General features: G+C 33.4%; 1 protein-coding gene across 2 annotated transcripts in view; it reads left to right on the forward strand.

Moving 5' to 3' along the window:
* Positions 1-21,897, forward strand: part of LOC126762016 (trypsin-1) — a 43,224-nt gene extending 21,327 nt beyond the window's left edge. The window contains exons 2-5 of one of the 2 annotated variants that reach the window (XM_050478493.1): positions 6,183-6,331; positions 20,786-21,127; positions 21,192-21,490; positions 21,575-21,897. In XM_050478493.1, the coding sequence (XP_050334450.1) occupies positions 20,854-21,127; positions 21,192-21,490; positions 21,575-21,736 (735 nt within the window). In that variant the 5' untranslated portion in view covers positions 6,183-6,331; positions 20,786-20,853 and the 3' untranslated portion in view covers positions 21,737-21,897. Of the gene's footprint in view, positions 1-6,182; positions 6,332-10,769; positions 10,850-20,785; positions 21,128-21,191; positions 21,491-21,574 lie in introns of those variants that run through there. The other variant, XM_050478494.1, reaches the window with a different exon arrangement.
* The last annotated feature ends 419 nt before the right edge of the window (positions 21,898-22,316 follow it).

Below are 22,316 nucleotides of genomic sequence, written 5' to 3' on the forward strand. Positions count from 1 at the left end.
TCTTGGCTTATAGTTGGACCTTTACTTTGATTTTCTTTCACAAAAAGTATGAAAAATTGGGAGAAAGTAGTATTAACCCTTTGCACTCTGCATGATTTTGGACATTGGATATCAGCTACTCAGTTCAACTTATTATAATTTAGAACTAAGTAACGTGTTATTATGTTATTGGACTGATATGAATTGGTTGAGATCGAGAACTGTTTCTTTGTAAAAAAAATCAATATTTTATTGTTTAAAAATAATTTTGCAGAGTATAATACATTTTAAAACACTCCCAATGTGCCTTGGCTGCGGGTTGGTGCTTGTTTGACAATAATATATAGTAATAATAAACCAGATTGAAATCGTCTATGAAAATATTTTCCTCCATATTTAGGCTTGTTTATTTTTAAATATAAATCACACTATAGAGTGCCGTGCTGGGTTCGCTTATCGATCTTTATTCTAAAAACTCCCCTTAACGCTGTTTCAAAGTGGTTCTTGTATATATCTCTTAGAAATTCTACGATATTTGAATGTGATTTCTTTTGCTGTTTCAAGAGAAAACTTCAGAGAAACATGCATGTCCCAAAAAGTTGCGCGGAAATAACTTAATTCGCTGTAATCACTAATAAACTTGAATGTCTCCTTAGGGGGGGACATCCGAGTGTTATGCTACAATTACGATGTCAACTGAGAGGGACAAAGGGTTAAAGGTGTAAATGACATATACAGTTTTTGGGTTTATGTTTGATTGACATAAGATTAAAAACATAAATCCTATTACTCCAGGCGCAAAATTCTAGCATAAATTAAAGAATAGATCAAAGATTAGAGGTATGCGAACTAACATATACCGTATATATGTATGTATATACAAAGAGTACTGGAAAATTATACAAATAGGTACAACTATAATAAATTTTGAAATTAAGAAATATAGAGAGATATCCTCTACTTGATTCAAATGCACTAAATTTTCGAAAGGCAACATTATTTTCATTTGTTGCACTCGAAATTTTGTCTCGATTTACTGCTAATTTAACAATAACTGAGAGCTTGAGGAATATTTCTAGGTGTTATTACACATAGGCGTGTACACTGCCCAAACTAGTTCTTATTGGCCAGCACTTATGTAAATATCCTTATCTATATCCGATTGTATGCTTCCCACAAGTTATTACAATATTTTATTTGCCGGACCTAGTAAATGCAATATTTAAAAACAACAACACATTAAAAAGCAAAGGGGTGGAACGCCTACAACAAATCAAAAGAAGGATTATAGCAGTTAAGCATTATATCATTTCACTCATTGAAGTCAGCCCACCGAAATTCTCACGAACACTCAAAGAAAAAATCAGTCGGAAACTCACTATCCACTATCGCATACCCATATGTACGTACGTATGAATATATGTATATGTGCACACACAATGAGTGCACAAATCGTGCAATATTTTCGTTGGGACGAGAGCGCTTGTGTATTTTAATGTGTGTTGGACTCTATTTGTTTTGTTGCTGCTTGAGCGATTGTGGGTAGTTGAGGACATTCCATCGGCTCGAAGATGTGTGTGACAATGCAAATAATCTTCGTGTGCCGAAGCCAACAATTAAATCAGCGGTCACAGCGCCGACGCAGCAATCCAGTGGTGATTTGTATGCTGCTGAGGATCACAGCGGAAATCGGAAGTCAGTGAAAACACCGGATGCAGTTAGTTTTCGGTTCTCATACCGTTAGGACGTTTTCTAATGTGTCACATTTCGACGCAAATATCGTGCGATTCTACTGTGAGAATTTGTTCTATTTAATGATAACTGAAATAACCCATTCTAAATTTATATAAAAGTGAGTTTCGTATATAATGTGTTTAAACCATTGGGTGTTTGTATAATTTTGATTGTTGCTCAGAAAGCCCTTTATTTGAGCAGGCTTTCGAGCAATAATTAAAACCAAACAAAACACCCATATCTTCAATAAGCAATATACACAAAATAGTTTCACGGAAAAGATGCAATTTTTATTAAGTCGATTTAAGTAAGTATCGATTTATTCTAAAATTCTAAAATACTATTTAAAGAAAGCATATTCCAAACAATTTTAAGGTAAGCAATATACTCTTCTACGAACTATTCTGGTGAAACTTAGGGATGGATGGATGTAATAAGTGCAATAAAGTCTTAGCTTTTGATTGCGATTATTTTTTTGTTTAAACTCGCTATTTTTTAGTTGAAATTTTGACCCAAACCTCGTTGCAGGTTGGTGTCCATTACTGAATTTTATAGAAAACCGAGTACCAAGTCCTTTAAACGTTTTCAAGGCATACAGAATTATCCATTTTAACGTGGAAAAAACAGTGGTCCGTAGTCATTCGGACGGATTTTTATATCACATAAATAATTTCGAAACGAAAAAAGAGTCTATGATATACTGCATATCTGTGCACAATTTACAAATCAGCTTTTCGACTTAGTGTTATTATCACATTTTCTTACAATTTCCAAAAAACTTATTATAAAATTTTTATTTAAGAAACCATTTTCTTAGTAATTCGTTTAAAATATTTAATTTTCCGGAACACATTTCTTGGGTTATGATTTAACAAATTGATGAAAATCACTTAAATCGGGCTGAGTTTCATTAACCAAATTTTTTTCTGGTAACTTTAGTCATAGCCCCATCGTCACATAAAAATACCCAGGAAGAGCAATGTCAAGCATGTATTTTGCGGCTTCTGCGAAACTAAACGCTTTCAGTCTAGGGATATTCGCACGCCAATTCATTTCCACATCTACAGGATCTTAACGAAAATAATTGCATCTCAGTTTTCGGTAGCTTACTTTCAGATATAGATCACAAAATTATACTTTTTTGTAGCTCAGTGAAATAAATGGGCACACATATTGTCAAATTTCGGAAAAAATCAGTTTGGTTTGCATTGGTATAGACTATACTTTTGAAAATGAGAAACTAAAATTTAAAATTTAGTATTTTAAATATATTTTTGAGTTAATTGCACATTAATTGGTTCTGAATTTAACATGATAAAGAATGTTGAATTAATGGTAACATCTTTTTTATTAATCCAAATGACTCTTATGAACATTCCAAAATATTATAATTTAATTTATGAAACAAAAAGCTTATTAAGTATTGGTTTACATTATGTTTTGCAGCAATAAATTAAATCTCATTTGTGTAGTAGATGAGGTGTTTTAAAAATTTACATTTTCTATTTATTTATTTGTTTCTAATGTTTTCATTATTATTATTAAGGAGTGAGCATCGTTTGCAATTAGAAGTTTAGTCTCGTTTTGGAAACATCAATTTCTTCGCTATATTTTTCATTTCATTTCATTTCGAGATAATTTTTATGCAACAAATTTCTATAATCTATTTCATGTATCTATTTTCATCAGCTGAGAATAATGTGAACTTAAAAAATTGTTTCTTGTCTTAAAGTCATATGGTTCATATAATGGGTTATCAAAAAAGTCTTGCGGTATTTTTATTGATTTTATTTTTATTGAAATTGAAATGAATTTTTGATGACTCATGCCCAGCTCTTGACCGATGCTACGGCTGCTACTATGCCGGTCTCTATCGACCAATTCAGCGATTTTATCGCAATTTTCGACGACAGGCCTTCTGGAGCGTGGCGTATCTTCGACCACCTCTACACCAGAACGAAAACGTTGAAACCATCGTTGTACGGTGGAAATGGAAACTGTATCGGGTCCACAAACTGCACAAATTTTATTGGCGGCTTGAGATGCATTTTTGCGACGCTATAACTCACGAACGACGAACACGTGTTAGCGCGTGAAATGAGCTTTCCAAAAAGGTATAGTATGACCCGATGCGACGAATAAAACTAGAACTACGCGCTTTCAGCGCCAACTAGCGAAAATACCGCAAGACTTTTTGGCAACCTATTATGTATGTACATATACCTATAACGAAATTTTTTCAATATTCCGGTGGCTTACATTATAAATAATTTTCTTTATGTGATAAACTGTTGTTTGCTTTAGCTTAATTTAGTAACAATTTCACTTTTATGTACATTTTGTCTTTTGTTTTAAGACGATTTTTGAAGTATGCTTATTTTTGCAACTGATATCTATAAACAAAACCGATGGGTACCTAATGAATAGGCACTTTTCTTTTACTCATATGTAACATGGTATATTTCCAACATATTTTCATAAATCCATTGGGTCTTTCCACATTATGCTGTTTATACTCATCGAATTTAACTTTTAATACAATGCATATAATATTAATTATTATTAATGGTTTTCTAATTTTTAAGGAAATTCAAATATTTTTTTATTTAATGTGAAGTACAATCGATACAATTAAGTACTGAATATAAGATCTTTGAAATGGCCTCGACAAATTCTTTTACAGGAACGAATTCAATAAACACAGTGCTTTTTCCACTAAATCAAGTCGTATGTCATAATAGCACGTTCAATATTGACTTCTACGGCTTGAAGAGAGTCTGGTATATTGCTATAGACCTATGACTTCAAATAACCCAACAAGAGGTAGTCTATTGGTGTTACATCACAACTTCTTGGAGGCCATTTAATGTCACAACTTCTTGAAATAAAATTTCTATATTATTTCTTTCTATAAAATTTTCTAGCAATAATTCCGTTGTCTCGTCCTCGACTTGTTGGAAGCAGATTTTGTCAAGATCAAGTTCTTTCAATTGAGGCCATAAAAAGTGGGTTATCATCGATCTATACCGCTCTAACAGTAACGATAACACCAGCTTCAATGTAATGGTAGTTTTTGAATAATTTTTGGATATTCTTAGCCATCTTCTTAATCGCCAGTTTCGTTTATTTACCGCACCACTCATATGAAAGTACCTCATCTTAGCAGATTATTTTCTTAAAAATTCTCTACTATTTTCAAGTTAATCCAAAGCAAAATCAACAAATTCACGACTTTTACGATGGTCCAATGGCTTCAGTTGTTGAGTGAGAACAATTTTATACAGATGCAAACCCAAATCATTTCTCAACATCCAAATTTCGGTAATCAGCAAAACTTGCTTGAACGGCAGCAATATTTTCATTACTTCGAGCGGTTCTTTGTCATATTAGCACTATTATGAAAATGACGATTATTACGACAACAAATTGCGACAAAAAGTTTACACATGTATATTGACCCTTTGAAATCATATCATTCCTATTGGAAAACCCGGTATCTTTCAATAAGTCTTAAACACGAACAAGTAAGAAAAAGCAAATTCGAGTGCAAAAGAACATTTCAAGCTCTTAAAACTTGCTAAGATCAAAATGACCTCAGGTGTTGGCAAAACTTAAAAAAATGTGGCAAAAAGATGGGGTTTGGACTAAGGTCTAAACCAAATTCATTCATATTAAGCGCTAAACCACAAAATTTTTAAAAAAGTTTGTAATTTCACTATAGTATCACACATTTTGACCAACCTAAACGATTTTAAACGATGATATTCGGAAATTACTATATAGGTCTGTGCTGATTGCACAAACTTTTGACATTGCACAGATACGTATACCCTAGAATATTTTCATGTAAATTTATAAATATACTAAATAAGTCACGCACCGTTATTTAAAAAATGCGCTCTGTCAATTTCATTAAGATAACAATCATATTTGACGATATATCAGCCGGAAGTTCGAAAATCAGGTATATGGGGCTTAAAAGAATTATTGATCCGATTCAACCCATTTATGACACTACTACTACTATTAGCCGAATTTTTAGAATATATCTAACAGTTTGATGGATGTTTTCGATAAAAAGTTCGAACTGGAGTTTACATTTTAAATATCTGGAGGCTAAAAAGATTTGCCCGTAGCGAAATTGGTTATTATAGCTTGAATGGCTTAGAAGATACGCGCATTAATTTTTTTTTTTACAAATGTAAAAATTTATGACTTATGATGCCTTATGAGAAGTTTTGAGTACCCTAATTATAAAACAATCCTGAAATTAAATCATTATTTACTTTGTAACTATTATTTTATGATTATTTGCTGTTGTGTCCGTATCTTGGATTAAAGTTGAAGATGAAATGCTTCGCTAAAACATTATATTAAAAAAGAAAATTTTAAAGAATTCGAGTAGTTATTTTCCACCTCAAAGTTTCTACAATTATTGTTGACAAAAAAAAATTTGGATTTTTTTTCAGTTATTTAAGGAATTAAGTTTAACGCACAGTGTTTTTCATGACAATCTCAGAAAAATAGCCTTCTATATCAGATCGCCCAACATTCCATGGCTTGCGAGATTAAAACTGTAACCACATACAATGCAAAAGCGTTTTTGTTTCTTTGGCAGGTGAGTAGAATTCACAACCTTTAATCTAAGAAATTGCTTACACAAATTCGACGACGAACCCTAATAGAGAACACTGCCAAGTTCAAGTATTTGGGAACAACAATGAAGGCATGATAAGACTGTCCTGAATTACTGCCAAATATGAGCGCAATTTGTCAACCAGTTTGTTAACAGCAAGCTGCCTAAGGGGCTATACCAGTGTGACACTTTCAAAAAAAATTTTTTTTTTTTGCCTTTTCGAAAGTTTATATATTTAAAAATATCCTGTATCTTGAATAGTTTTTGTATGGCAGCGTTCTAAACAGCGACCGCTCAGTGGTGCAAACTTATACAATATAAGTGAAACTTTAAACGCGTTTTTCTCGAAACGACATTTTTCTAAATTGCTGACATCATAACTCAACGGGAAATTGACCGATCGACTTCAAATTAAAACTGGCTATAGTTGAATATATTTGCTATATTTGAATATATTTGCTATACAATGGACTACTATCTTTTTGATTGGTTGAAAATTGACAATTTGACATTAAAAAAAACGACAATTTTTTTCGTAAAAAAACGAATTTTTTTTTCAAAACTACGCCATTTTCTTAATTTTTGATATTTTTCAAAGATCGTAGTTCATTGTATAGAAAATATATTTAAGTTTAATAAACATTTTGAGTTTTTTTGTTTCAGCTACTCATTCGACCGGAATCATGCCAGCACTTTTTTTCGGCACTTCCGCAGACAGCACATAACTCCGTTATTTTTTAATATTTTTGTAAAAAAAAAATCTTTAATATAGCTAAAAATATACTTTATTACGTCCATAGAACGTCGAAACATTCAATTAGTACTTTCTTTTAAAAAAATTCACGAAAACCGCCTAATTTTTCATGCGTTACACTGGTATAGCCCCTTAAGTTGGTACACGTCAGTAGTGCGTCGCGATTACAATGGATAAAAATATCGAATAAAGAATTTGTCTCAAATTTTGTATTTCTAACCAAATTTCGAGTACGGAATTCTCCCAAATGATGAAAAAGGCTTACGAGGACTCAGTTTCATTAAAAACACAAGCCTACGAATGGTAGAGATGTCTCGTTCGTTGAAGAGATGTCTCGTTCGACCTCTTCAACTGATGAAGATATTAAAAAAGTGAAGGATATGGCACTTGAAAATAGTCAGACAAGTGTTAGATAGATGCCAAACGACACCTCTCGGTAGTGCGTGTGAATGGATGATGGATATTTTAGGTATGAAAAGAACGTTTCACTCCGCCCGATAAAGCTGAAGTTTTTCAAAAAGAGGAAACAGGTCTCTTTGAACATGCTTGATCGAGCAAATTCCGATCCCACATTCCAATAGACTAGTCAACAATAATCTGAATGGAAGGAAAAAAAAACAAGCCCAAAGCAAAAAACCATGTTCTCCACGCCACGATTGTAACCGAATTTAAAGCCAAAAACGCAATGAGTACCATCGATCAACCACCGTATTTACCAGGTCCGGATCCGTGTGATTTTTTCTTGTTCTTCAAACTGAAATTGCCGCTCCGTAGAACCCGTTTTCAATCGATCGGAAAACGAAAACAAAATTCGTTGAAGGAGCTGAAAGACACCCCAAAAAGTGCTTGTGAAAAGTGTTTCGAGGACTGGAAAAATCGTTGGTACAAGTGGTGGGGATTACTTTGAAGGCGACAAAATAAATATTGATGAATAATTAAACATTTATTTATTTATTTACAACTCTTTTGTCACAATGTATACACATTCGTGAAGATTGTGATATAATACATTGAGTTGATGTGGAAAAATTCAACCAGAAAATCGAGCGGTACATACACGCAAATTCAACTAACCGGATATAAAAAAGTCAATTTTAAAGAGTAATTATGAAGGCGATTATAAGCTACGATAGTAGCGGTTTGGAAGACCGGAACAAAGTAGAAGATAAAAATGCATATACATATGTATGTATATCAATAATTTATGCATGACCATATACCTAACAGATAACCGTCTACTTAAAACATATGCGTTATTAAGCCTTTGCTCGAGTTAAACGCATAACATTGTGGATGCTCGCAAAAGGTTCATTGTCAAACAGCAATTTCTACGAGTATTTTACTACGAACTCACTATGCAACAATGCAATTCCCAATTTGTTCACACCTTCGAGGTGCTGACTAACCAGTGAGTTAATTTTTGGAAGTTAAAAAACGCGAATAATCGGTAGATCGGTACTCCACACTTTGTCTACAATTCGGCAAAGCACACACTCGTAACCACATATGTTCACACATATGCTACATCCCAATCGTGAATATTCATAAATACATACATGAACATACATACATAAGTATATTATATGTTTGTGGGTTTGTAGGTGGCAAAATAGTAATTGGAGTGCGTTGACACATAGTGACATAAACAACAACTTAGCGTTCAACGCGCCCAATTGAGCTTCAATGTGAAGGTCGTCCGTTGTGTACAGGTCGTTTCCAGCGATCACGTAAACACTTACATACATATATATTTGTATACAAATCTATAGAAATACTCTCATAATTGAAAGTTAAGACAAAAGTTCATACGAGTACATATGGACTAAAGTACATATGTGAATAGTACATATGTACACGGCTGTAATATATGCACACGTACATATTTACCATGATTATCATATTAATGGCTATGGTGATACTTTTTGCATTGTGGCGCTTTTTCAATGACGCATAACAGCGCGTCATATCAGCATATCTAAGGGCAAGGAACACCCGCACATTTTCAGCGCTCATGAAATTGTTCTATTGAAAAATAATAATCAGAGAGCCAATGTTTACACTTGTAAAATTGTTCCGCTTTTCAAAAGCTTAAGGTGTTAGTTAGACAGTTATGTGCCAGAAATTTGAATTAGTGCACACACAGATATGTATGAATTGATTTGATGATATCATTTTGGCTCGCAGACAATCACTTTTTTATTCAAAATCAGTTGTCAGACAGCAGGTAGTTCTATTACTTTATTACTCTGCAAATTTAATTTCCATTAAAACTAATGAAACAAAACTACAACTGCTAGTAGATTTAACAAAAATTATGTGAAAAGAGCCCACTTCACCAAGTCTGATCAATAACCGATGGGAGTCGCCTCCTTCGCGTTCAAATTGCAGGCCTATCTTTGATGATTGATTGCAAAAAAACTGCACGTGATATTTGCACAATTTTCTTTTATTTCATAAACTAATTTTTAAACTTGGATAAAAACCACTTTTGCTTTCAAAAACGGGTCGACGTAATCGACTTCTTGGCAATAGATTTATGCCTCAGAGCTTTAAAACCAAATATTTGTTTTTTCTTAATGCTTATAACTCTAGATATGTTTAGACATAAGCTTTTTGGAATATTTGAAAATCTGAAAAAATGGTATGAATTTTAAAAGAGTGCATTTTTAATCATGTTTTCATGCTAAAAATTACTGTAAAAGTCGAAAACGACAAAAGCTCTTACCCAAACATCATCTCGCTATATGTAAGTGAGTCAATAACAATTTACAGATTTCGAAGATCTTTTTTAAAAATTGTGGCAAAACTTCAAAAGAACACTGCTTTTGGAAACACATGTTTAAAGCTGACTTTCGATCAAATCATTTAGAGACACATACCATACAAACATATATGTGACCTGGTCTTCGGAAAGGGGGCTTAGGTGTCAAAAAATCAATTTTCACTATTTAGTTGATTCGGATGGAAGATGAGATTTTTAACAGCTGTTTCCCAGAACGTTTTTTTCAAACCGTCAAGGTAGATCCCCCATAAATCTACAAATGGATAAATTGATAAAAAATAACATGGTGATTGGTTTCTAATCATTAGCAATATTAGAGAACCGACAAAAGTATAGTAAAGAAAATATTTTTGCATTCACAATTAACACTTTAAAATGAAACAATTGGAAATCCTTTCGATATTTTTGTTTTCTTTAATACCTAAATAAAGAAAATAAATTTAACGCCGTACTCTACTCACAAACATGGTTACAATAACAATATGGCGCCTATGTAGCTGCAGCAGGGCCATTGTTTCTCCCATGGGTGTACCTTCATACCTGTGCATGTTAACGAGTATAAGTTGATTTAGCTTGTAAACAAAAATTGCCCTTCCGTAAATAACACCGGCAACTGTGTTTTCGCGTTCCCGCACTTTTAGCACAAGCCCATGGCTGCACGCTAGCCCGTTATCAGATTTTAACTTCGATGCAGCGTGGGTGGTGGTTGTGCCAGCTTAAACTTTGAAATTTTCGGTGAGCAAGCAAGTACGCACGTAGCTCTCCGCTCATGACGTATGGTAAAGAGCGAAATTCAACAGGGAAGTGCTAATAAGCTGGTGTTATATAACCGTGTAGACCATAGAATGTTGAGACAGTTCGGCAACAGGTTCTTGGACTGCTAACCCACATCAGAATAGTAGAGCGATGTTGAAAATATATTTAGCTGTGTTAATAATAAATGGTGTGGGTGGCCAAATTAGCTGTAAGTTTTTTTGCAAAAGTGAAATTGAAAAAAAAGATGAAATAAAAAAGTTATAAGAAGTTCTTATTTGTGTGCAATAATGTCTCGTCATGTGCTTTTAATCATCTGATAGCATTTTACGAGAATCGCCTCAAATTATTTTGTTTAACGGAGACAATTGTTTAACGTTTTCACTGAGAAACGAATTACAAACGATTCTCAGGATAAAATATTATGAATTGTGGTTACCAAAGTATTGTTTACTTGTGAAAGTAAATATTTTGTAATTTTTTTTTTTATAAATATTTTTATACTCTGAGTAAGAACTGAGATATCTTGATAAAACTTAATGCACGTTTTTCTTGTAATTGTGACAGATAGGTGAGATCGGACTATTGTCACGCCCACAAAAACCTTTCTCCAATTTTTAATGTTTTTTAATTCGAACGGAGGATCTCAGTTGAAAGGTGCATCTGTGGTTTATAGATTTTCGTAAAATTTTCCAAATGATACAACGAAGGTTGTGTTTCGGGATTAGAGAACAAAAACAAATATTTAACATCGGAAATCGCTTTGTTGTTTTTTTTTTAATATTCAACATTCACAAACCCTTGCATGTTTTTGAACCAACTGTCGAAGAACTTTGGTTGATAGAGGTATCTGCAAAACATGTGTTCTGAACGCGTCTTCAGGTGTAAAAAAACGTTAACTAGTCTATCTTTTAAGTACGGGAATAAAAAAAACTCATTTGAGCGCTCAAAAATGCTGTTGTTTAAGTCGGTATGTAAGGACTCGCATTGTCGTGATAAAGAATTATCCGTCTTCGCCGGTTAGTTTTCCTGATTTAGTGAAAAACAACTGGGAAACAAATCAATGTGTACTATGGAATTTACTTTTCAGCGTTGTTATGGTGGTGTAGTTGCGACATTTTGTAAAAAAAAAGCAGGTATCCATTTGCTTGGAGGTGTTTCGTGTGCGAACAATCGTTGTTGGATTCGCCTCATCTTGAGACACTCATACAGTCCACTGCTGTTTTTTGCAATCGCTTACATTCGAGACGTCGTAGACGTGTTTCGAAGCACCGCTATCATGCCTTTTTTACACTTTTCTCCCACAAACGAAGCGAGCCTTTTTTGAGCGATTGACAAATTATGTGGGATCCAACGTGAACAATTTTTTTTACGGTAAAATGTTCATGCAATATTGAAAGTCTGCTAGTCCCACTATTGACCAAAGTTGTCTCAATCTCAAGATAGGTCGCATGACGATCTTGCAATATTAGTTTCCGCGCAGGATCAATAGTTTCCGAAACAACAACTGATTTTAAACGACTTTTACGAAATTCTAGGAGTGGTCTACGATCACTATTGAATTCACCATACTATCGATAAACACTAGTCCTGGAAAGAGCTTCATCATCAAAAATTGAGTTAGGTTCATCATGCACCGTTGCTGAGTTAATCCAAGAAAACGTTCGCAATTTAATTGCCTTTTTTGGCCGAGATGAATATTTTAAGTTACTGTAACAGAAGAGTGTTTTTTTCACCTCCAATTTAAACAAGAGTTTTTTATTATGTAAAACATTTTATGAAATTTTATATACTCCATAAATTTATATGATATCATATATTTCTGGACGATTTGAATCGACCAATGACTTTTTTTATCCACATCCTCAAGATCGAAATTATTGGAATTAATGTTGCCGTAATGTTGAGATTTTTAACTTCTTTCAATGCGTTTATCAACCCAGGAAGATTTTTCGCAAATGGCTTGACGGTATCGATTCTAATAGTTCACTTTGTATTAGAAAGGCAATGAAGTGAATTGGTATTTTGGATTTCAGAATTTTCCAAAAATTGCTTTATCGGTATCCACAACTTTTAAGTAAGTGATCGAATTAATCACCTTTTTAAAGCAGTCTAATAACTCTTGACTAAATTTTTAGGAGAATATTTTAAGAAAACATCTTGACAAATAAAAGAGTTTTCCATGCAAAGGCTCGAGTTTGACGTGACGAGCACAGTTGATTTACGCTAAGTAGCCTCTCAGTTTTTAGATTAACGTCCAAATCAATGAACAGATCGGATTTCAGTAACATATAGCTGCTAGAAAGTTAAATGCAGGCGCAGCTCCTTTCCGATTTACTCATTTTACAATCATATTAAGAGGACGTGGTAAGATTATCAGTAGCATATAGTTTCTAAAACAAACACAATTTTTATTACTTGAGTTTTATATTTTAAGTTAAATTATACAAACTGCGAAAACATACTTTTATATTTTATGATTTCACTGAAACAAATTCAACAAATTTGGTATATTTATATATATTTGTTTGTTAGAAATCAGATACTAAACTTGCAGTTATTACTCGTTAAGTAAAAACTTCTTTAAATTGATAGTGCTATATCATTTACATTAGTTTATCCAGAGAGAGGGATAGATAGAGAAAATACGTTCCAAAATTGTCAAATATGGTTCTGATCTAAAAACTATTGCAGTCTTATTCCTTTAATACATGGATCTTAAATTGTTATGAGGCAAATTTTTTACAGTATACTAAATAGTTTTTTACTGAAATAATCAATATTTAGAGACGTCCAACAAAAATATATTTATTATCCTTGACAACAATGTCGCAACTACATACTTCTTCACAGCGTTTAAAAACTAATTGTTCGCGTACCTATAAAATAAAATTCCTTATTTCAATACGACCTTACGTGGGGTTTTGGCCGAGTTTTCAACCGATTTTATCCACCGTTATTAGAAAAACACGCTCTCATATTTTTATTAAGATAGCTCACATATTGGCCGATATATGCGGTATAAAGTTACCCGGAAGTTCGAAAATCTATATTAGTTACATATATGGATGCTAAGGGAAGTATTGACTCGATTCAAACCATTTCTGATATGCAAAGATATTTGTATCAGGAAAGAAATCTCTCCAACTTCCAATTATATATCACACACATTTACCGATATTATCGGTCAAAAGTCAACTATACGTTTTGGTTCCACATATTCGGGACCCAGAGGATCGAACAGTTTTGGTTCCACTTATACAATTTTTAGTCATAAGGTGGTATACTTCAAAGGCATTATTCGCGCCAAGTTTTATCCCGTTATATTAATTGCTTTTTGATTCGTACACATGAAATTAAAGAACCAAATGGAACTAAAAATTGTGTTATATAGGAAGTAGGCGTGGTTGTTGTCCGATTTCATTTTCACACTGTAACATAATGTATTTCCCTTGTTCGTCACTCACAGTACCCAAATTTTCTAGAAAGATATTCAGATTAGAGTCCCGCAAATCTATTTTTAAGGACATAATACACACCCAACTTGTATATGACATTATAAATTTATTTATTAAGTCTTTGTAATATTCCAATTTACGGTTTCATAAAAAGTTTTGGACAACGTTCACAAAATATTTCCGCGCGAGTTTTTACAGATCATTCTTTTGTTTTCAAAACGCTTATCCTTTATCATTTGTCGTATTTCTTGTTTAACCCAACCACGTTACACAACATTTATGTGGAACCCAGTAATTGATGCTGATGTGATTCCTCAAATTGATTTCCAAAATAGTATAAATAGCAATGTTCCATTAATGACATGAAATTAAGACGTTGAGATTTAAAATTTAATATAACAATAATTGTGGGGATCGTTAGAACACTTTCGTGGCATGTACGATGTAACAAACGTACATATGTATGATGTAAGGTAGTCGAATGCAATAGTTATAAAATCGTTGAAAATATGTGTTATAAAAAATAGTCTTCTGCTGCCAGTTCAGCTTCATATATGTAGATTGTGAAGCGTTGACAATTACAAAAATACCTTTAATTGACAACTTTGGTCGTTTGTACACCTGCAAATCTGATTACTGATTAAAGCAGTGCGCCAAACGGTAGAAAAATTAAAATTCTGACAGATAAAAATGGAACTTTGACGTTTTTCGTGGTGAATTCGAATGTCAAAATTGTACTCAGCTCACGAGCTAGGAAAATTTTTGACAACATATAAATTTGGATACAGTTATGCGTTCAGAAATAAACGAATTTACACGAACCGTTGTATACATAACAACATATGTTATTATTTCGTAATTATTCATTTGCTTATTCACAGCAAAACCTAAAATTTGTTTACACCATGGAACATTTCAGTTCATTACTATTTGGTATAAAATGGGAAATACGTACATACTGCAACAAAGTGTAATAGTTTTGTTTACCCAACGGTTGTTGTAAAACCTAGAATTAATCGAGATAGATTTATGTACTTGTATGTGGAGATATATGTATAGTATATGTAGTATAAATGTTTAAGATGAAGAGATTGCTTTGAATTCCGGTTGTCTATCCGTCCGTTCGTGCAAGCTGAAACCTAAATAAAGGTTTCTTGGCATCAGGAGAATGTTGATATTGCAGATGGGTGGAATCACACTACTACCACGCACACAAAATGCCGTTAATCGAAAACCTATAAAGTGCTGTAACTTAGCTCCAAACTAAGTTACAAAACTCTAATTTGGCAAATTTTTTAAAAAGTGGGAGTGGGTCAGCTCTTTAAAGGATTAATTCATATATCTCAAAAACATTTAAAGTAATATAAATCAAATTTTCTGGGAATAAATTTTTCTGACAACTGCTTATACCGATCAAAAATTACAGAAATCGTATGATAACCACGCAAGTCTCCATATAAAGGTTGGGTTGAAAAGTAGCTACTAGAAGAGCTCACCAAATACAATCAGAGTCAAAATATATTAGATTGATAGTTTATTTTTTAGTTTTTGTAAGTGATATAATATAACAATTTATAGTTTTTTAAAATAGTATTTAATACTTTTAAGTTTAAGGAAAAACAAAAACATAAGTGTTACAACAACAAAATTAATGAGCAGAAAACTTAAAATAAGTTATTTTAAGTACTTTTTGTGTTTTCCATTTAGTGTAATTATGATTTGTAAACGGAGCGACATTGAATTGAGATGATCACTCTTGTGCAATAACATTCTCTAGCATGCCCTTCTTGATGATTGTCCTTTTTCTAATTTGTATTTGTTTGTCAAAGAGTTTTTTTTATATGATCGATGAAGTTGAAACCCAGTGATCCAATTGGTTATCTTATAAATAGATGTTACAATCCAGTGAAAAGATCATGGACAAACAAAAAATATGGAAAAAATGAATGGAATCAAGGTCAGTTTTGTGGAGTGTAAAAAAATCATGCCGAACGTGCTATAAAATTAGCATAACATATTTCGAAAATCTCAGGGGTGGTAAATGCTAGGACAACACGTTGGGCACTCCATTCCACCGGTCTTTATGGTCGAGTTCTGCGGAAGAAACCTTTGAAATCCAAAACATACTACTTGAAGCACTAGAAATTATCAGTAGAAAGACATTTATTTTTGGAGTAATGTGCAAAAACAAATTTGAGGCATTTGAAATGAATAATCCGAAAATTTTGAGTGCCGAAAAATCATGCACTTACCGAAAAGAATGTAATATCAGTCATGGAGCATGATGATGGTTGGGTGATGGTGTGGGGATACATGAAAGCACTATGAATAAGATAGACTACCTGATTATTTTGAAAAAAAATTACCCGTTAATAGATGAACTATCTCAATGAAATTTAGAGAGCATCTTTTTCTAATAACAGAGTATCCTTGCGCCAAAAATTTATCAATTCAGATCATTATTTCCCCCAGGCCACATATAGTACCTAATATAAAGATTTTTAAACATCTACTTGACATTATACCTTATCGGTATACCAATTACTTCAGCTTCATTACTATAGGGTATACCAACAGGAACGACGCGATGTTAATTTGAAATAAAACACTTAAATTTAGTTAAAATTAGTTCTGCGAAATACAGACATTTTTATGCCATTTATGATTTGAACAAAATGTCGGCTAAATGTCCACTACGACTACATTTGTTTATCTCCACCCATTTACGTCAATTGTCGATGATAGTGCGCTGAATGTTGTCTTCGAGCTCCTCGAGCCATGCTGGTTGATTGAGGTAAACCTTAGATTTAACATATCCCAGAGAAAATGATCTAGAAACGTTAAATCGCACGTCCTCAGCGAGAAATAAAGTTCGTCCACGTAGATCTCCTCAAATTCCGGGAAAAAAGTCGGTGAACATGGGCTGTAACGCTCGCTATTGATGGTAGCGTCATTTACAGTCTCATTTCGAAAAAAAAATATGGCCCGATGATGACGCCATTCCACAATCGGCACCAAATGGTCGAGATGCAATTCTGTTTCCTCAGCCACACGAGAATTTTACTCACCGCTTTAGCGTCAATTTTGTTTTTTGATCAAGCCATTAAGCCAGAAATGAGCCAAATCTAAGAAGCTGGTTTTCGACGAACGTAAATTTGTAGATTTTGTGAAGAACGTGAATTTACGTAATAATCTTAGACAATTTGTACCAAATTGAAATGTGACATGATAAATTGGCGAACCCTACTGACCACACTGACAAAATGCCGGCACGAGCTGTCGAAATCACGTCATCCCTATTGGTAGGCATTATATATATAGGGACGTCGAGATAAAAACGGGATACGAGAAAGATTGTAGTGAATTGTTGAAAAAAAAATTGCAAAACATTGGCTCCTCTAAGAACTGTATTCGTGTAATGATTTTCGTTATTCTAGCAGACTTAATGTCGAGTAAAATTGCGTGGAAATACGTTCTCTAGAATACTTAAGTAATGCAATAACCCTATATCAGTGATATTTTAATGAAATTCAGTGAACAAGTTTTCTTAAAAATTATGTAGTTTATGAAAGAAATTGGTCTGGACCTTGGACAAAACCTCATTTCCCTAATAATAACACTATCACAGACACGAAGCAAAATTTAGTATTAAATCTTAATTAAACTATAATATATACAATAATATAAGATAATAAGGTTCTAAATTTGAATATAATTCATTCAAGATTTCATCGAATAATGTTCACCTGAAAATTTTTCCCCGATCTTCATCTTTGCAAATAGCGAGAGTATAAAATGTTTGGGTATACCCGAACCTACTCGTAGACCTAACAACTGTGAATAATATAAACTGTTTTCAACACCATGATTCCCAGGAAATCAAAAATTATGATTAAAGGGCAGAAATATGCCCAGCGTAAAATTGTATGCAATGATACCCAATTAATGAAAATTATCATAAAAAAAATTATATTTGTAAGTATAAATCGGTGGCTTTACTATAGTGTTGATTAACTTTGTGACAATTTTTCGCATGCCGTCCACTGTTATAGGATTATCATTCTCCTATAACCGCTCTGAGTATTTTTTTGTCTCTTTCTGAATATATAATCCGGAAGATGTAATATATTGGCTAGTGGAAAAAGTCTTTTCGTATTTAGTTAATAGATGTGGTCCATATATTGTTGGAGAGGTGAGATTTTAAGCTTCATTTAACCAAAAAAATTAAATTCGAGACAGTTGAAAAAAAATTACAGCTGTTCAAAAATGAGTAAAAATAATGAAGAAATTCGCTTTATTTTGAAATTTTTGTATAAAAAAGAGAAGAATACCAAGCAAGCTACCAATGAAATTTGTGAAGTTCGCTCGCTTCCGTGCTGGAAACTTCGATTTACATTGATGAAAGTTTTACACTGATGGAATAATGTTTCAAGCGGAAAAATGGCAAAAAGGACCAAAATGGTACATATTTGTTTATTTATTTATTAGTATAACTAAAAAAAAAATAAGTTGAAGTTTGATTTGAAATACGAAAAGACTTTTGCGACTACTCAATACTTTACAATACTGGTGGTAATATTGATTATATGTGGATTTAAAAAATGTTATTTAAAAAAGTAAGAAATATCTTGCAAACTAATTTCCCAATTTGAAAAACAATTTCCATTTTCTGTCAATACTTTTCCTAAATAAACGCAGTAATTCAACTTCAATTGTTAGGTAGACAAAAAAGTTGAAGTTTGACAACTACGGAACTGCGTTTTAATTTCGTTCATCCGAGGTATTTCAAATACTGGAGCTTGTAATTGTGCGGTTTCAGTAGCTTCGGTAGAGCATTGTCGTCTGCATAGGTAACCATTGTTAACTTATCTGCGGTAAAGAATTTGTAGAGCGTTCTTGTCAAAATACCACTCCAGCCATTCTCTCGTGTGTACAAGGCGTATTCCAAAGTAAACAGGTCTTTAAAAAAACAGAACAAATGGTTTTTTCGGCAAAATCAATTTATTTTATTGAAAATAGTCTCCTTCTGCTTGCAATACAGCTTTTTGCACGGTCCAAAAGCATGTCGAACGAGTGTTTTAGCTCGTTGGCCGGTATGGCCGCCAGTATGCCGGTGCAAGCCTTTTGAATGGCCTCTACGTCTGCATAACGCTTTTCTTTCATGGGCAAATGCATTTTTCCGAAAAGGAAGAAGTCGCACGGTGCCATATCAGGTGAATACGGGGAGTGGTTAATCGTTAAAATGTGATTTTTGGTCAAATTATCGTCCTTCGAATGTTGGATTCTGAGCAATTTTTGGTCGTCTGTCAATTTGTGGGAAACAAACCGTGAACACACCATTCCTAAGCCCAAATGTTCAGTCAAAATGCGATAAATCGATGTTTTGGAGATGTTCAATTCCATTTCCATGAACTTCAATTATGACTTCGGCTGATTTTTAATGAATTCAAGCACAGTTTCGATGGAATTTCCGGTGATCACGGATCTTGATTAGCCCACATGTTGATCGTCATTTATGGCCTCACAACCACTTTAAAAACGTTGAAACCACTCATGCACTCTGCTAGTTTTACCAATTTTAGAACAAAATTTAATGTTTTCTCTTTTTTCGAAGCTCCTTTTCGCACCGATAACACAAACATACTGACACCTAAACGCAATAACTTCATGTCATGAAATTCTCACTGGACAATCGATAAAGATAGCAGATTCTAACGCACCTGTCGACATATAGACGGCGCCACCAGGGGCGCTAAATTCAAAAAGTCCTGTTTACTTTGGAACGCACCTTGTAGTAGCCTGAGGTTTCATCGTATAATTTAGCGTAGAAATTTATGTTAGTTAGGAGAATATAGAGCGGTGTAAGTAGTATATTTTTTATTTTATACAGCAGCGCTGAGTGCCAGACATTTTCAGTGCTTGCCGAAAATCTAGGAAAATCCCATAACAATACTTATTTTCCTCCAGCTTCTAAGTCCATCCATCTCTTTACGATAACATGGTCCCTGTGTATCGCACATTTTTCCTAAATCGTTGATCTGGAATAATCGAATGTGTTTCAAGCTCTGGCAGCAATAAGATAACTCACTTTCTTGGCTGTTTGGCGTTGTATTATTGTAATTTCAGAATATTTCCCCTTCCGGGTGTAAAAGGTTCAACCTACACTGCTGAAAAAAAGTAATACCAAAAATAAGAGACAATTCTTACAACAGTTTTTGATTTTGGTTCATCGTGACCTGGGGACTTTGAACTTTATACACTTGAAATTTCGGAATGGATCTCTGTAAGCAGATACATACATCTATTTTATATGTACATTAGGCATGGACAGTCTGGTATTGACTTGGCTTTGGATGTGATCAGTTCCGTGTTCAGATTTAGTAGTTAGATTTTATGTATAGATACTATAATAAATGCCTCGGTGAAGAGTATTTATAATAGCTTCGAGGCAGCCGAAATTAACGCTTTATGCTGATCATTTTGATATTTATCTCCATTAGTTCTCGGTATTAAGAGCAACCATTAGGTGAAAAAACTATTATATTCTGCGCACAACATCTTGCGAGAATATAACGGCAAGCAACTCAGTAGGGAAGTAGACAGCTTTGCAAAGAAACTCTATTTGCTTAAGTAATTTAAACCAATACAACAAAAAATTACTGGTATTTTCTTTTTCTTAATCCGGAAAGTTTCATCATTACCTTGTAACCACCGAAGTCCGAAAATTGTAGGAGGCTCGGATGCCGAAAAAAGCGAAATGCCATTTATGGTAAGTCTTATGCGACGAGGAGGACACTTTTGTGGCGCTAGTATTTTAAATGAGCGGTGGCTTGTGACGGCGGGCCATTGTGTCTGCAATGGATTAAACAAGATATTTCAAGCATCACAGATACAAGGTGTTATAGGTCTTCACAGTATATCACAATATCTTAATGGTAATTCAGCCGAAAAATCGACTCCTACTCGCATTAACTTTAAAAGTATTATACCTCATCCAAAATATGAATGCACCAACGTAAAACATGATATTGGTATGCAAAATTTTTTTTTCAATTTACTCATACTTAAACGTTATGAATCTACTTTGTAAATTAGCTCTACTTCAGTTGGATGAACCTTTAAAATTTACAGACGGTGTCAAGCCAATATGTGTAAGTGTTGAAAATCCTCTTATAGCATACGAAAATCAGTTAGCGATTGTATCTGGTTGGGGATGGACAAATGAGAATCAAGAAGAAGGCCACAAAGCAGATATTTTAAAAAAGGTTGCTGTGAAAATCTGGAACAATAATAGTTGCGAGAAATCTTATAAAATAAATGGGAAGCCCAGCAGCATAATCTCAGACACCCAATTATGTGCAGGATTCAAAAACGGAGGAGCAGATTCTTGTTGGGTAAGTAGAAAAGCTGTGGATGTATGTATGTACTATATGTATGTATATATTAACACAAGAAATAAAAACTAATCAACAATTTAGGCTGATTCTGGCGGCCCACTTATTATGAAAGATAAAATATTAGTTGGAATTGTTTCCACGGGAATCGGATGTGCTAGACCTGGACTTCCGGGGATATATACACGAGTCGGCAAATATGTTGATTGGATTGATTCAGTTTTAAAGAACGCTAACGCTCTCTAAAATGTACTGTGATATTAGTACAAACATTACCATGAGTATTTTGCATGTGATAAAAATGTCTAGATTGTAACTTAACTTATACATAGTACCTGAATTTGTAATAATAAAATTGTCTAAATACCGCTTCCTATTGTAAAGATATTTAAGTATATGCAATTATAGTTGTAAATAAAATACACCCCGATGTATATATGTTTACGTCAACCGCAAGTAATGGTTTGTGAGTTTTGAAAAAGTAATTTAAACGGCAAGGTTCTGGGAGAAATTGTGGTGAGCTGTTTCTAATAACTAAAAGTAACTAAACGATGAAAAAATGAAGCAAAAAATCAAATGAAATAGTTATTTGCTTATTTTGTATGTACTCCTCTATTTTTTGCAGTGTTTGTGTTTGATTCTAAAAATAGAAAAAACTAAAAATAAGGAAACTGAAAACGGAGCATCTAAAAATTTTAGATCTTAATATTAAAAATTTTAGATTAAGAGTACAGTTGCTGAAGTACGCCGATAATATTGGTAATATTCACCTCAACACCGCGCCGTTAGATTTGCTTTCTCCAGACTGGATAAAGAAACGAAACAA

This window comes from Bactrocera neohumeralis, chromosome 6 (assembly GCF_024586455.1).
Source record: "Bactrocera neohumeralis isolate Rockhampton chromosome 6, APGP_CSIRO_Bneo_wtdbg2-racon-allhic-juicebox.fasta_v2, whole genome shotgun sequence".
NCBI lineage: Eukaryota > Metazoa > Arthropoda > Insecta > Diptera > Tephritidae > Bactrocera > Bactrocera neohumeralis.